The sequence below is a fragment of the Pelobates fuscus genome, chromosome 4, assembly GCF_036172605.1.
Source record: "Pelobates fuscus isolate aPelFus1 chromosome 4, aPelFus1.pri, whole genome shotgun sequence".
NCBI classification, from domain to species: domain Eukaryota; kingdom Metazoa; phylum Chordata; class Amphibia; order Anura; family Pelobatidae; genus Pelobates; species Pelobates fuscus.
In genome coordinates, this window is record NC_086320.1 from 390,593,419 (window position 1) to 390,609,629 (window position 16,211).

The 16,211-nt window shown below is 45.4% G+C and overlaps 1 protein-coding gene across 6 annotated transcripts in view; it reads left to right on the top strand.

Moving 5' to 3' along the window:
- Nucleotides 1-16,211, top strand: part of SLC4A2 (solute carrier family 4 member 2) — a 245,456-nt gene that overhangs the window by 142,102 nt on the left and 87,143 nt on the right. For all 6 annotated transcript variants that reach the window (XM_063452939.1, XM_063452938.1, XM_063452942.1 and 3 more), the window contains 3 exons: nt 7,821-7,977; nt 8,901-9,130; nt 12,273-12,364. In XM_063452939.1, coding sequence (XP_063309009.1) covers nt 7,821-7,977; nt 8,901-9,130; nt 12,273-12,364 — 479 coding nt within the window. The remainder of the gene's footprint in view (nt 1-7,820; nt 7,978-8,900; nt 9,131-12,272; nt 12,365-16,211) is intronic.

Here is a 16,211-nt window from a genome sequence, read left to right on the forward strand (position 1 = left end):
ACCTTCATCTTAGCTCCCTGTCAATCATTGTTATAAGCTCCGCCCTTTACACCTGGCAGTCAGTATAGAGAGAGCCACCTTCATCTTAGCTCCCTGTCAATCATTGTTATAAGCTCCGCCCTTTACACCTGGCAGTCAGTATAGAGAGAGCCACCTCCATCTTAGCTCCCTGTCAATCATTGTTATAAGCTCCACCCTTTACACCTGGCAGTCAGTATAGAGAGAGCCGCCTCCATCTTAGCTCCCTGTCAATCATTGTTATAAGCTCCGCCCATTACACCTGGCAGTCAGTATAGAGAGAGCCACCTCCATCTTAGCTCCCTGTCAATCATTGTTATAAGCTCCGCCCTTTACACCTGGCAGTCAGTATAAAGAGAGCCCCTCCATCTTAGCTCCCTGTCAATCATTGTTATAAGCTCTGCCCTTTACACCTGGCAGTCAGCATAGAGAGCGCCACCTCCATCTTAGCTCCCTGTCAATCATTGTTCTAAGCTCCGCCCTTTACACCTGGCAGTCAGTATAGAGAGAGCCGCCTCCATCTTAGCTCCCTGTCAATCATTGTTATAAGCTCCACCCTTTACACCTGGCAGTCAGTATAGAGAGAGCCGCCTCCATCTTAGCTCCCTGTCAATCATTGTTATAAGCTCCACCCTTTACACCTGGCAGTCAGTATAGAGAGAGCCGCCTCCATCTTAGCTCCCTGTCAATCATTGTTATAAGCTCCACCCTTTACACCTGGCAGTCAGTATAGAGAGAGCCGCCTCCATCTTAGCTCCCTGTCAATCATTGTTATAAGCTCCGCCCTTTACACCTGGCAGTCAGTATAGAGAGAGCCACCTCCATCTTAGCTCCCTGTCAGTCATTGTTATAAGCTCCGCTCTTTACACCTGGCAGTCAGCATAGAGAGCGCCACCTCCATCTTAGCTCCCTGTCAATCATTGTTATAAGCTCCGCCCTTTACACCTGGCAGTCAGTATAGAGAGAGCCACCTCCATCTTAGCTCCCTGTCAATCATTGTTATAAGCTCCGCCCTTTACACCTGGCAGTCAGTATAGAGAGAGCCACCTCCATCTTAGCTCCCTGTCAATCATTGTTATAAGCTCCGCCCTTTACACCTGGCAGTCAGTATAGAGAGAGCCACCTTCATCTTAGCTCCCTGTCAATCATTGTTATAAGCTCCGCCCTTTACACCTGGCAGTCAGTATAGAGAGCCACCTCCATCTTAGCTCCCTGTCAGTCATTGTTATAAGCTCCGCCCTTTACACCTGGCAGTCAGTATAGAGAGAGCCACCTTCATCTTAGCTCCCTGTCAATCATTGTTATAAGCTCCGCCCATTACACCTGGCAGTCAGTATAGAGAGAGCCACCTCCATCTTAGCTCCCTGTCAATAATTGTTATAAGCTCCGCCCTTTACACCTGGCAGTCAGTATAGAGAGAGCCACCTCCATCTTAGCTCCCTGTCAATCATTGTTATAAGCTCCGCCCTTTACACCTGGCAGTCAGTATAGAGAGAGCCACCTTCATCTTAGCTCCCTGTCAATCATTGTTATAAGCTCCGCCCTTTACACCTGTCAGTCAGTATAGAGAGAGCCACCTCCATCTTAGCTCCCTGTCAATCATTGTTATAAGCTCCGCCCTTTACACCTGGCAGTCAGTATAGAGAGAGCCACCTTCATCTTAGCTCCCTGTCAATCATTGTTATAAGCTCGGCCCATTACACCTGGCAGTCAGTATAGAGAGAGCCACCTCCATCTTAGCTCCCTGTCAATAATTGTTATAAGCTCCGCCCTTTACACCTGGCAGTCAGTATAGAGAGAGCCACCCCCATCTTAGCTCCCTGTCAATCATTGTTATAAGCTCCGCCCTTTACACCTGGCAGTCAGTATAGAGAGAGCCACCCCCATCTTAGCTCCCTGTCAATCATTGTTATAAGCTCCGCCCTTTACACCTGGCAGTCAGTATAGAGAGAGCCACCTACATCTTAGCTCCCTGTCAATCATTGTTATAAGCTCCGCCCTTTACACCTGGCAGTCAGTATAGAGAGAGCCACCCCCATCTTAGCTCCCTGTCAATCATTGTTATAAGCTCCGCCCTTTACACCTGGCAGTCAGTATAGAGAGAGCCACCTCCATCTTAGCTCCCTGTCAATCATTGTTATAAGCTCCGCCCTTTACACCTGGCAGTCAATATAGAGAGAGCCACCTCCATCTTAGCTCCCTGTCAATAATTGTTATAAGCTCCGCCCTTTACACCTGGCAGTCAGTATAGAGAGAGCCACCCCCATCTTAGCTCCCTGTCAATCATTGTTATAAGCTCCGCCCTTTACACCTGGCAGTCAGTATAGAGAGATCCACCCCCATCTTAGCTCCCTGTCAATCATTGTTATAAGCTCCGCCCTTTACACCTGGCAGTCAGTATAGAGAGAGCCACCCCCATCTTAGCTCCCTGTCAATCATTGTTATAAGCTCCGCCCTTTACACCTGGCAGTCAGTATAGAGAGAGCCACCTCCATCTTAGCTCCCTGTCAGTCATTGTTATAAGCTCCGCCCTTTACACCTGGCAGTCAGTATAGAGAGAGCCACCTCCATCTTAGCTCCCTGTCAATCATTGTTATAAGCTCCGCCCTTTACACTTGGCAGTCAGTATAGAGAGAGCCACCTCTATCTTAGCTCCCTGTCAATCATTGTTATAAGCTCCGCCCTTTACACCTGGCAGTCAGTATAGAGAGAGCCACCTCCATCTTAGCTCCCTGTCAATCATTGTTATAAGCTCCGCCCTTTACACCTGGCAGTCAGTATAGAGAGAGCCTCCTCCATCTTAGCTCCCTGTCAGTCATTGTTATAAGCTCCGCCCTTTACACCTGGCAGTCAGTATAGAGAGAGCAACCTCCATCTTAGCTCCCTGTCAATCATTGTTATAAGCTCCACCCTTTACACCTGGCAGTCAGTATAGAGAGAGCCACCTCCATCTTAGCTCCCTGTCAATCATTGTTATAAGCTCCGCCCTTTACACCTGGCAGTCAGTATAGAGAGAGCCACCTCCATCTTAGCTCCCTGTCAGTCATTGTTATAAGCTCCGCTCTTTACACCTGGCAGTCAGCATAGAGAGCGCCACCTCCATCTTAGCTCCCTGTCAATCATTGTTATAAGCTCCGCCCTTTACACCTGGCAGTCAGTATAGAGAGAGCCGCCTCCATCTTAGCTCCCTGTCAGTCATTGTTATAAGCTCTGCCCTTTACACCTGGCAGTCAGTATAGAGAGAGCCACCTCCATCTTATTCCCTGTCAATCATTGTTATAAGCTCCGCCCTTTACACCTGGCAGTCAGTATAGAGAGAGCCACCTCCATCTTAGCTCCCTGTCAATCATTGTTATAAGCTCCGCCCTTTACACCTGGCAGTCAGTATAGAGAGAGCCACCTCCATCTTAGCTCCCTGTCAATCATTGTTATAAGTGCCGCCCTTTACACCTGGCAGTCAGTATAGAGAGAGCCACCTCCATCTTAGCTCCCTGTCAATCATTGTTATAAGCTCCACCCTTTACACCTTGCAGTCAGTATAGAGAGAGCCACCTCCATCTTAGCTCCCTGTCAATCATTGTTATAAGCTCCGCCCATTACACCTGGCAGTCAGTATAGAGAGAGCCGCCTCCATCTTAGCTCCCTGTCAGTCATTGTTATAAGCTCTGCCCATTACACCTGGCAGTCAGTATAGAGAGAGCCGCCTCCATCTTAGCTCCCTGTCAATCATTGTTATAAGCTCTGCCCTTTACACCTGGCAGTCAGTATAGAGAGAGCCACCTCCATCTTATTCCCTGTCAATCATTGTTATAAGCTCCGCCCTTTACACCTGGCAGTCAGTATAGAGAGAGCCACCTCCATCTTAGCTCCCTGTCAATCATTGTTATAAGCTCCGCCCTTTACACCTGGCAGTCAGTATAGAGAGAGCCACCTCCATCTTAGCTCCCTGTCAATCATTGTTATAAGTGCCGCCCTTTACACCTGGCAGTCAGTATAGAGAGAGCCACCTCCATCTTAGCTCCCTGTCAATCATTGTTATAAGCTCCACCCTTTACACCTTGCAGTCAGTATAGAGAGAGCCACCTCCATCTTAGCTCCCTGTCAATCATTGTTATAAGCTCCGCCCTTTACACCTGGCAGTCAGTATAGAGAGAGCCCCCTCCATCTTAGCTCCCTGTCAATCATTGTTATAAGCTCCGCCCTTTACACCTGGCAGACAGTATAGAGAGAGCCACCTCCATCTTAGCTCCCTGTCAATCATTGTTATAAGCTCCGCCCATTACACCTGGCAGTCAGTATAGAGAGAGCCACCTCCATCTTAGCTCCCTGTCAATCATTGTTATAAGCTCCGCCCTTTACACCTGGCAGACAGTATAGAGAGAGCCACCTCCATCTTAGCTCCCTGTCAATCATTGTTATAAGTTCCGCCCTTTACACCTGGCAGTCAGTATAGAGAGAGCCACCTCCATCTTAGCTCCCTGTCAATCATTGTTATAAGCTCCGCCCTTTACACCTGGCAGTCAGTATAGAGAGAGCCTCCTCCATCTTAGCTCCCTGTCAATCATTGTTATAAGCTCCGCCCTTTACACCCGGCAGTCAGTATAGAGAGAGCCCCCTCCATCTTAGCTCCCTGTCAATCATTGTTATAAGCTCCGCCCTTTACACCTGGCAGACAGTATAGAGAGAGCCACCTCCATCTTAGCTCCCTGTCAATCATTGTTATAAGCTCCGCCCATTAAACCTGGCAGTCAGTATAGAGAGAGCCACCTCCATCTTAGCTCCCTGTCCATCATTGTTATAACCTCCGCCCTTTACACCTGGCAGTCAGTATAGAGAGAGCCACCTCCATCTTAGCTCCCTGTCAATCATTGTTATAAGCTCCGCCCTTTACACCTGGCAGTCAGTATAGAGAGAGCCACCTCCATCTTAGCTCCCTGTCAATCATTGTTATAAGCTCCGCCCTTTACACCTGGCAGACAGTATAGAGAGAGCCACCTCCATCTTAGCTCCCTGTCAATCATTGTTATAAGCTCCGCCCATTACACCTGGCAGTCAGTATAGAGAGAGCCACCTCCATCTTAGCTCCCTGTCAATCATTGTTATAAGCTCTGCCCTTTACACCTGGCAGTCAGTATAGAGAGAGCCACCTCCATCTTAGCTCCCTGTCAATCATTGTTATAAGCTCCGCCCTTTACACCTGGCAGACAGTATAGAGAGAGCCACCTCCATCTTAGCTCCCTGTCAATCATTGTTATAAGCTCCGCCCATTACACCTGGCAGTCAGTATAGAGAGAGCCACCTCCATCTTAGCTCCCTGTCAATCATTGTTATAAGCTCCGCCCTTTACACCTGGCAGTCAGTATAGAGAGAGCCACCTCCATCTTAGCTCCCTGTCAACCATTGTTATAAGGGCCACCCAGAACTGGCTCAACTCTCCCGGAGGAGATCACCCAGCTCGTCATGCTAGAGCACTTTTTCAATGGGCTCCCCAACGACGCATTCGTATGTCATTCGTATGTCATCCATATCAACTTTCGATGCCACTTTCTGCGCCTACCATGGTGACCATGGGTAACGGGGAATCAGGGTTCGATTCCGGAGAGGGAGCCTGAGAAACGGCTACCACATGCAAGGAAGGCAGCAGGCGCGCAAATGACCCACTCCTGAAGCGGGAAGGTAGTGACGACAAATAACAATACAGAACTCTTTAGAGGCCCTGTAATTGTAATGAGTCCACTTGAAATCCTTTAACTCTGATAAATTGGAGGGCAAGTCTGGTGCAGAGCGACCGACCTGTGCGTGCTGCAGCTGAAAACTCCACTGTCGCCTGCTGCTGCTCGCACAGTTTCTCCAGCATGTGCAAGGTGGTGGTGAGCGGGAAGGCCAAAGTTACGCTGCAGCGCAGACAGGCGAGCAGCAGCAGGGTGAGAACGCTGAAAGCGCGCACAGCCGCTACAGTGAATGTCACATCCTGTTCCAAGTTGCAGATCAGTCTGGTGAAGGCTTCTGGTATCCAGTACTCTTTTTACTGAAGCTGCATCAGGGTCCTGGTATGTGGCCACACAAACGCTGGTGCCCAACACCAGGGGGCGTGCGGTTACCCTGCACCAGACTCTGCTAATCCATTCCACACTGTGACCCCTAACTTCAACATCAGGCATACTGGGTCCCGGTCGCCCGACCGCCGCCCAGACAGTGTCTGGGTCCCGGTCACCGGACTGCGAAACTGCGAATGGCTCGTTAAATATGTTATGTTTCCTTTTATCGCTCCATCTGTTACTTGGATAGCTGTGGGAATTCTAAAGATAACACATGCCGATGAGCGCTAGGGGACGTCCGCTCCGCTTTTGCACCCTGCTCCCTCTTATGCTGTGCTGGTGCCTCTATGCGATCAGCGCCTCTTCCTCCAAACTGCACACGTCACTTGCATGACCTTCATTCCATGTGGGGTCTAGGACCTCATCATCCTCCACATCATCTTCCACCCACTCCTCAACCCTGCCCTCCTTGCCGGTCTGTGCACTGCAGAAAGCCACAGCAGTTGGCATCTGTGTTTTTCCAGCATCTAAAGTTTGCAAAGGACATATGGAAATTGTTTTAGAATTGTATCCAGGCAACAGTTTTCCCTATAAACTGACCTCTCAGTTTGACTTGTGAGGGTATTTCCCCCGAATTACAATATTGTTATATTGGTATTTGATGGTTCTATTTGACTGTCAGATATGAAGTGCACCCCACTAATGTACTAGTTTGCAGAATTATTTCCTAAGCTGTCCCTCACAGCGGCAGCATCCTCTCCCTACATTAATAAGACCGCATATGCATGCGGCGCTGCGCGACTCCAGCTTATATATAGAGGCTGGGTCACATGCTGCACTGGCCAATCACAGCCATGCCATCAGTAGGCATGGCTTTGATGGCTTCTAAGGGCACACGAGTCAAACGCTTGTTGATTGGCTGCCCTGCAGCCTTTCATAACGCGCCATTAAATCGACGAACACCAAACTCCAACTCGAACATACAGTGATATGTCCGTGTTCGGGTCCGGGGTCCAAAAACCGCAATGTTCAGTACGAACCCGAACTTTACAGTTCGGGTTCTCTCAACTCTAATCATTACCTCTACTCACCCTCCCCTACTCACCAGTAACCTCTCCTCAATCCCTTTCTAATCATTACCTCTAATCACCCTCCCTTACTCACCAGTAACCTCTGATCACCCCTTACTAATCAATACCTCTCCTCACCCCCTTACTAATCAATACCTCTCCTCACCCCTTTCTCACCACTATCCTTTCCTCACCCCTCCCTTGCTCTTCATTAACTTCCCCTCACACCCTTACTAATCATTACCTCTCTTCATCCGCTCACTAATCATTACCTCTCCTCATCCTCTCTTAGTCTCTATTCACCTTTCCTCACCACCTTACTATTCATTACCTCTCCTTACCCCCCTTACTCCTAACTATAGGATAAGGCTAGGGACTAATGAAAGTATTTAGAAAACTGGGCAGACTAGATTGGCCGAATGGCTCTTATCTGCCATCACATTCTATGTTTCTCTGTTTCTATTAACCTCTCCTCACCCCCTTTCTCACCACTAACATTCCCTCACCCTCCCTTATTCTCTGTTTAAACTCTCCTCACTTCCATTTTCCATTAATCTCTACTTCTTCATTCTCCCTCTCTCCCCTAACTCCGTATTAAGTCAGTCTTTCCTTATGCATTTAGTTACTCTGCACGAAGTATATATCATATATACTCAGACTTGTAGTGTACGCTAACATTCTCACTTTATTCCAGCCACCAAGTGAAGCCCCCGCTTCCTTCCTGCATTATGAGGATGACGGAGATGTTATCAAGGCTCTGGGGGTGGAAAGATTTGAAGAGATTCTTAACGATGTTCATCCACGGAGTCCAACTGAGCTGGGAAAGAGTTACAGTGAAGAGGATTTCCAGTGTAAGTAACAGAGTACCCTCAATGAGGGTATTGTGTAAGTTTGGCATTGAACTTGGATAGTCACGGGGTGACTTTCTATAAAGTGTGTATATGTTTGACAATGAGATCAGAGAGTAACAAGGGGACCTTCTATGAAGTGTGTAGAGTTTTGTCATTGAGATCAGAAAGTAATTAGGTGACATTCAATGAGATAGTGTAGTCATGAAGTGACATTCTATAACGTGTAGAGGTTTGTCACTGAGGTCAGAGAGTAACGAGGTGACATTCAATGAGATAGTGTAGTCATGAGGTGACATTCTATAATGTGTAGAGGTTTGTCACTGAGGTCAGAGAGTAACGAGGTGACATTCAATGAGATAGTGTAGTCATGAGGTGACATTCTATAACGTGTAGAGGTTTGTCACTGAGGTCAGAGAGTAACGAGGTGACATTCAATGAGATAGTGTAGTCATGAGGTGACATTCTATAACGTGTAGAGGTTTGTCACTGAGGTCAGAGAGTAACGAGGTGACATTCAATGAGATAGTGTAGTCATGAGGTGACATTCTATAACGTGTAGAGGTTTGTCACTGAGGTCAGAGAGTAACGAGGTGACATTCAATGAGATAGTGTAGTCATGAGGTGACATTCTATAACGTGTAGAGGTTTGTCACTGAGGTCAGAGAGTAATAAGGTGTAATTCTATGAGAAAGTGTAGTCACAAGGTGACATTCTATAAAGTGTAGAGGTTTGTCACTGAGGTCAGAGAGTAACAGAGTGATGTTCCATGATGGGGTAGTCACAAGGTAACATTCTATGTATCGCGTAGAGGCGTCGTACTGAGATCGGTAGTGATGAGTGACTCATCATGATGTTTCTGATTACATCCAGATCATGTCTGGTGGGCCTTGACAGCTAATAGTTCTTTTTGGGAATCACCACAGATCACCGGCACTCATCTCATCACATCCACCACCCACTATCCTCACACTTACCTGGGGAAAGTGCAGGACGTGAAAGCCGCAAGCACAAGAAGAGGAGGAGGAAGAAAAGGAGGGCATCTGTACCTGGAGATACCCCGGGAACTATCCAGGAAAGAGAGGAGGAGGAGGAGGAGGAAGACTCAGAAGATGATAAAACACCTGAAGAGGGAATAGACTCACCTGACACACAGGTTAAATACTTGTGACATGTGAATCCCATACATGCGATGTGTGTATATGTAATCTATTTGTGCAGTGTGTTACTACATTCCCAGTTATTGTGAGTGCATGCAGTGGCGTACACACAATCCATGGGACCCCGATGCGAAACTGATCTGTGGGCCCCCTCCTGTTCCCCCCTACTCCCTCCCCCCGACAGACACACACACACACACACAAACAGACAGACAGATACATACAGATACAGACACACACACAAGACACAATTACATACAAAGACAAATACATACATTCAAACAGACAGGCACACATACATACAGACAGGCACACACACATACAAAGACACATACATACAAACAGACAGGCACACATACATACATACAGACACAGACAGGCATACACACATACAAAGACACATACATACAAACAGACAGGCACACATACATACAGACACACACGACACACATACATACAAAGACACATACATACATACACACATACAAACAGACAGGCACACATACACACATGCAGACAGACAGACACATACATACACACAAACACACACACACATGGTTTAAGTCACTCTCCTATTTCCTACCTTTTAGGTGGAGGAGGGTGACTTTCCCTGGGGTCCAGTGGTGGCTCAGGTTGATGGGAGTCAGAGTTTCCACTCTGACTCCCTCCTCTGCTTCCTCTCGCGCAGGCTCTGTGTGTTAGCTGGGAGGAGTGACGTGCAGTCACTTCCTCCCAGCGTGTGATCTCATCACAGGGGGCCCGGTCACGCTGTTAAAGCGCCCAGCACTGACCGGGCCCCCTGACAATCCATCTCCATCGGATGACCCTAACAGCATAGGCCACCTGATGGACCACTTGGACGGTGGCCGGGGCCTCAAAAGATGGTGGCGGGTACCCGGTCGCAGGGGTCCGCAGCTGCGACCGCGGTATGTACGCCACTGAGTGCATGTAATGTGCAATACGTCTATGTTCTTTCTATGTAGCATCTGTGTAAGTCATCTGTTTGTGACATATGTCTTTTTAATGTGTGGGTATGTAATCTGTCTGTAATGTCTTTGTATGTAAGCTGTCTGTGTAATGCGGTGTAAAACTGATTCATGGGCCTCCCCCGTCTCTTTCCCCCCCACTCTCTACCCCCGACAGACACACACACACACACACACACATCCATACAGACAGATACATACACACACACACAAGACACACATACAGACAGGCACACATACATACAAAGACACATACATACAGACAGGCACACATGCATACAGACAGACACAAACACATACATACAGACTGACACACAGACAGGCACACACACATACAAAGACACATACATACAGACAGGCACACATGCATACAGACACACAGACACATACATACAGACACACACACAAAGACACAGACAGACAGACACACATACAAACACACACACACACACACACAATGTTTAAGTTACCCTCCTGTTTCCTACCTTTTAGGTGCAGGAGGGTGTCTTTCCTTGGGGTCCAGTGGTGACTCAGGTTGATGGGAGTCAGAGTTCCCACTCTGACTCCCTCTGCTTCCTCCCACGCGGGCTCGGTGTGTTAGCTGGTAGGAGTGACGTGCAGTCACTTCCTCCCAGCGTGTGACCTCATCACAAGGGGCCCGGTCAAGGAAGTGACTGTGTATGTAATCTGTCTCTAATGCAGTGCATGTAATCTGTCTGTTTTATGTCTGTGCAGTTGCGTACACACAACCCATTGGGCCCCGGTGCGAAATCCTTCCCCCCCCTCCCCCGCCGCGCTTACTCTGCGCGGGCTGGGGCCGCAACACATGGCGGCGGGTACCTGGATGCAGGGGTCGCAGGGCTGCGACCCCTGCGACCGCGGTATGTACGCCAGTGCATGCAGATACACATACACTTAAATGACCACTACAGACACCCAGATCACATCAGCTCAATGAAGTGGTCTGGGTGCCAGGTCCCTCTAGTTTTAACCCTGCAGCCGAAAACATAGCGGTTTCAGAGAAACTGCTATGTTTCACGGAGGGTTAATCCAGCCTCAATGCGTCCATAGGAAAGCATTGAGTAATGAATTTGTTTGAATGCGCGCGCGGCTCTTGCCACGCATGCGCATTCGGAGCTGAGAGGCGGATCGGGGCGGGGAGATCCCCAGCGCCACGGGAGTCCAGCGCTGGAGAAGGGTAAGTGCTTAAGACACACACACAAGCTCTCACGAATAGACACATACACACTAGCTAACAGACACACACATTTACTGACAAACACACACTCAGTGACAGACATACATACACACTCACTGACAGACAGACACATACACACACTCACTAACAGACGCACACAAACTAACACACTCAGTAACAGACACACAAACTAACACACTCAGTAACAGACACACTCTAACACACACACTCTAGCACTAACACACACTCAAACACACACACACTAACACACACACTAACACCAACACACACACTCCAACACTAACACACACACTCTAACACTAACACACACACTGTAACACTAACACACACACATAATGTGTAGGTATGTAATCTGTCTGTAATGCAATGCATATAATCTGTGTGTTTTATGTCTGTGTATGTAATCTGTCTGTGTAATGCAGTATGTGTAATTTGTATAATTTGTGGGTATGTAATCTGTCTGTGGGTATGTAATCTGTCTGACGACGTCAGAGCGTCAGAGCTGGCCGCGGGTCTCGCGAGATGTACACTGGGAAGCTGGAGGAGCTGCACGGAGGTGAGTAAATGCTTGCTGCCCACCCCCCAGGACCGCCGGGCTTGTAATGAGCCCGGCGGTCCTGGAAGGTATATTTATTCGAGTATAACGCGCACCCTTAATTTTAAATTAAAAATCGGTTTAAAAAAATGCGCGTTATACTCGAATAAATACGGTATGTAGTATGTGCATGTACTCCTTATGACTATGTAGTGTGTGTGTGTTTGCATGTATTCTGCCAGTAATGTGTATGTATGGATGTATTCTTTCTACCTATGTAATGTGTTTGTGTGTGTGTATTTGTTCTGTCTATCTATGTAGAGTGTGTTTTTTTTATGTATTCTGTCTATTTATGTAGTGTTTGTGTGTATGTATTTTGTTTTGTATTTTGTATATAGTTCTCCGTGCCTGAGGAGACCGTCTCTACCAGGAATGTTGGGCCGGGGTCAGTCATAATTCCACATGGGAATGTTCCTGAAGAGAATTCCAGGTGAGATTCTGTGAGCACAGAGTTGAAAAGTAACAGTAAATTCGATGAAAGCAAGAATATTTATATACGTTTTTATATACGTTTTTTCAAAGATCAGGACTGGTGTAACATAAACATAAATGGGCAATACAACAAAGCAGAAAGGTGGAGAAGGGCTGCGCCAATTCAAATAAAATAGTCCCAAAATAGAAAGTCTCACTAGAGCAGCAGTAGACAGTCAGGGATACTTGATAAAAAGTAGACTCTTGTGGATATAAATGTGTAAAAATGTATCAGTTTTTTTTTTTCGTTATATGAAAGAAGTGAAACAGAGGCAACCAATAGTGCAATAAGTCTAAAATCCAAAGTGCAATAAAATAGCAAGAGGTAGAAAACTCACATTTAAAAGAGCTATGGCCAGCTCTGGTGTGAAGGGCATACAGCGGTATAATCCCCGCTTATGGAATATATGAAGAAAGTGCGTCTGTCAGCACCGTCTGGTCATCCAAGGCTCCAGAGAGTAATAGAAAAGTCAACAATAGTGCTCTCAATTGTGATAAAAATAGATAAAAAAAATTGATAAAATAATACTCACAAGCATAGAGCAGAAACACTGCTCTATTGGTAAAGCGTTGGTGGTATGATCCCCACCTCGGATATCTTTGAGTACTGGAACAGTAAAATGCCAGGAGGAGAGAAAAGGTAATAAAAGTGCATAGAAAATACAATCACAAGAGGATTGGCACAGCAAAGTAACCAATATAATTTTATTGTACATACACAAATTAAAATAACCATAACCATAACCCTTTATAGGGCTTCTACACATACAATAAACTTTGCTGGTATCAGACAGAGTGTAAACGTCTCTAATGAGACAGGAAGGGGTGTTTTATAAACCCTTTCACATTTAACCCTTTATAGGGCTTCTACCCAAATTACGATTGGCCAATCAGGAACTAGTTTATAGTGAACACATGAAATTATACACAAACTTGCTTCCCTGTGTGTTTGTCCAGGATCCTTTGGCAACTGCACAGCCCTCTAGGGTAAGGAAGCCAGGCCAAGGCAAAGTCTAGTTTCAAAGGCCTCTGGCCTGTTTATTTTCTGTTGGTAAGAAGTAACAGGATACAACAGGATACAACAGGATACAATAAGCAGCAAACCTTCTTTGTCCTCAAAACACTTCCCTCACCCCACCCTGCTTTAACTGCAGTTATATAGCTGCTCACAGCCCCTACAGGTGAGGCTAGTGACCTCGTTAGGTAGTGAGCCAGAACTCCTTAGAAAACCTGGGCTGGACTCATGCACAGCCACTCTGACAGTGGGTGGAGAATCGGCCCACCTTGCTCTTCCGAATACTCCACCCCAGGGACCCAAATAACAACAGAGGAAAAAAACTACATTTAAACTTAACCCCTTAAGACTGCAGGGCGTTCTATGCCGTCCCTATTTGGGCAGCTCTAAACACCGCAAGGCGGCATAGAACGCACTGGGCAGTCTTGCCTCCCACGTGGCCGGCGGCACATGGCCGCTGCAGATCGCAGTCGGGTGGGGTGGGGACCGCGGTCTGCAGCTTCCAATTGCAGTGACAGGCTATCACTGTGATCGGTATTTACCATGTGTCAGCCGATTTTAAAATCGGCTGACACATGGAGCCGGCCGCATTCTCCTGCAGCAGATCGCGGTCGGGGGACATGTCTGGCCCCCCAGGCAGTCCCCCTGAGGTCAGTGACCTCGATCTGCTCAGCCTGATCGCAGTGAGAGGCTGTCCCTACAATCTGAATGCAGAGACAGCCTCTCCCTGCGATCTGATCGCAGTGACAGCCTGTCACTGCGATAAGAGTTACTATGTGTCAGCCTATTGGCTGACATGTAACTACAGGCAGGATCCCCCCTGCAGTTACCCAGGCACTCCCCCTGTGGCCAATTACCGTGATCTGCAGGAGGTGATCACAGTGACAGCCAGTCACTGTGATCACTGATCCTGTGTGTCAGCCAGTGATGTGAAATCACTGGCTGACACTGTCTCTGCCCCCTGTCCTGTAATAAAAATAAAATATTAGTTAAAAAAATAAATAAATTACAGTTACAAGTAAAATATACTTAGATCATATATATTATTATTATTATTATTATTATTATTATTATACACACACACACATTTACACATACACTAAGTGTATTTTAATATTAATATATATATATATATATATATATATAATTATATAAATCACTGGTAATATCAAAATACACGTAGAAGGATATTGATTAAATATACATAAAATGATAAATATATATATATATATAATGAAAAAATATGTAAATACATTAAAAAGTAAAAAAAATTATAATAATAAATAATTAAAAAATATATGTGTAATTTCGTTCTAACTGTATTTTGATAATAATATATATATTGATATCAAAATACACGTAGAACGAAATAATATATATATATATCTATATACATAAGTATATACGTATATATCACTATTTGGATACCTATATATAAATAAAAATAATTTTAAAAAATTATATATATATATATATATATATATATACACACACGTATATATAACATAATTTTACATATATATTTATATAATAATTTAACATAATTAGGTCCTTTTATTAATTACAATTTGCGGGACCTGCCTGACAACCCAGGCGAAAAGCACAGGGAATTTAATTTGCTAGCACTATATTTAACCCTATAACTTCCCAAGACACCATAAAACCTGTACATGGGGGGTACTGTTTTACTCTGGAGACGTGTTTCGAAACCGTAAAATGTATTACAACGATGATATCGTTAGTGAAAGTGAAGTTTTTTGCATTTTTCACACATAAACGGCACTTACACTGACGATATTATTGCTATAATTCTTTTTACTGTTTTTAAACACTAATATTTGTGTTCAGCAAAGTATCCTGAGTATAACAGTACCCCCCATGTGCAGGTTTTATGGTGTTTTCAAAAGTTAGAGAGTCAAATATAAGGCTTGCGTTTCAGTTTTTCCACATTGAAATTTGCCAGATTGGTTATGTTGCTTTTGAGAGTGTATGGTAGCCCAGGAATAAGAATTACCCCCATGATGGCATACCATTTGCAAAAGTAGACAAGCCAAGGTATTGCAAATGGGGTATGTTCAGTCTTTCTTAGTAGCCACTTAGTCACAAACACTGGCCAAAATTGGCGTTCAAATTAGTTTTTTGCATTTTTCCACACACAAACAAATATTAATGTTAACTTTGGCTAGTGTTTGTGACCAAGTTGCTACTAAAAAAGACTGGACATACCCCTTTTGCAATACCTTGGGTTGTCTACTATTGCAAATGGTATGCCATCATGGGGGTAATTCTCATTCCTGGGCTACCATACGGTCTCAAAGGCAACGTAACCAATCTGGCGAATTTCAATGTGAAAAAACTGAAAAGTGTAACATGCTATATTTAACCCTGTAACTTTCCAAAACACCATAAAGCCTGTACATAGGGGGTACTGTTTTACACGCGAGCCATCGCTGAATACAAATATGTGTATTTTATTGCAGTAAAAGCAAACAGTATTATGACATTTAAAGTTAAAATATCACGTAGAACTAAGAAATTTTTTTAAAAATCTTATTTTCTCTAATTAAATTATGTTCCATACCTAAATATTTGATGTTAAATGAAAGCCCTGTTTCCCCTGAATAACATGATATATAATAAGTGTGGGTGCATTTAATATGAAAGAGGTAAATTATTGTTGAACAGATATATAGTAAAATTCTGTGGTTTGTTGACATTTTTTTTTGGATCACAACTTGTACATTTGGCTGCGGTCTTAAGGGGTTCACTTTCCCTGGGGCTGCATGTGCTT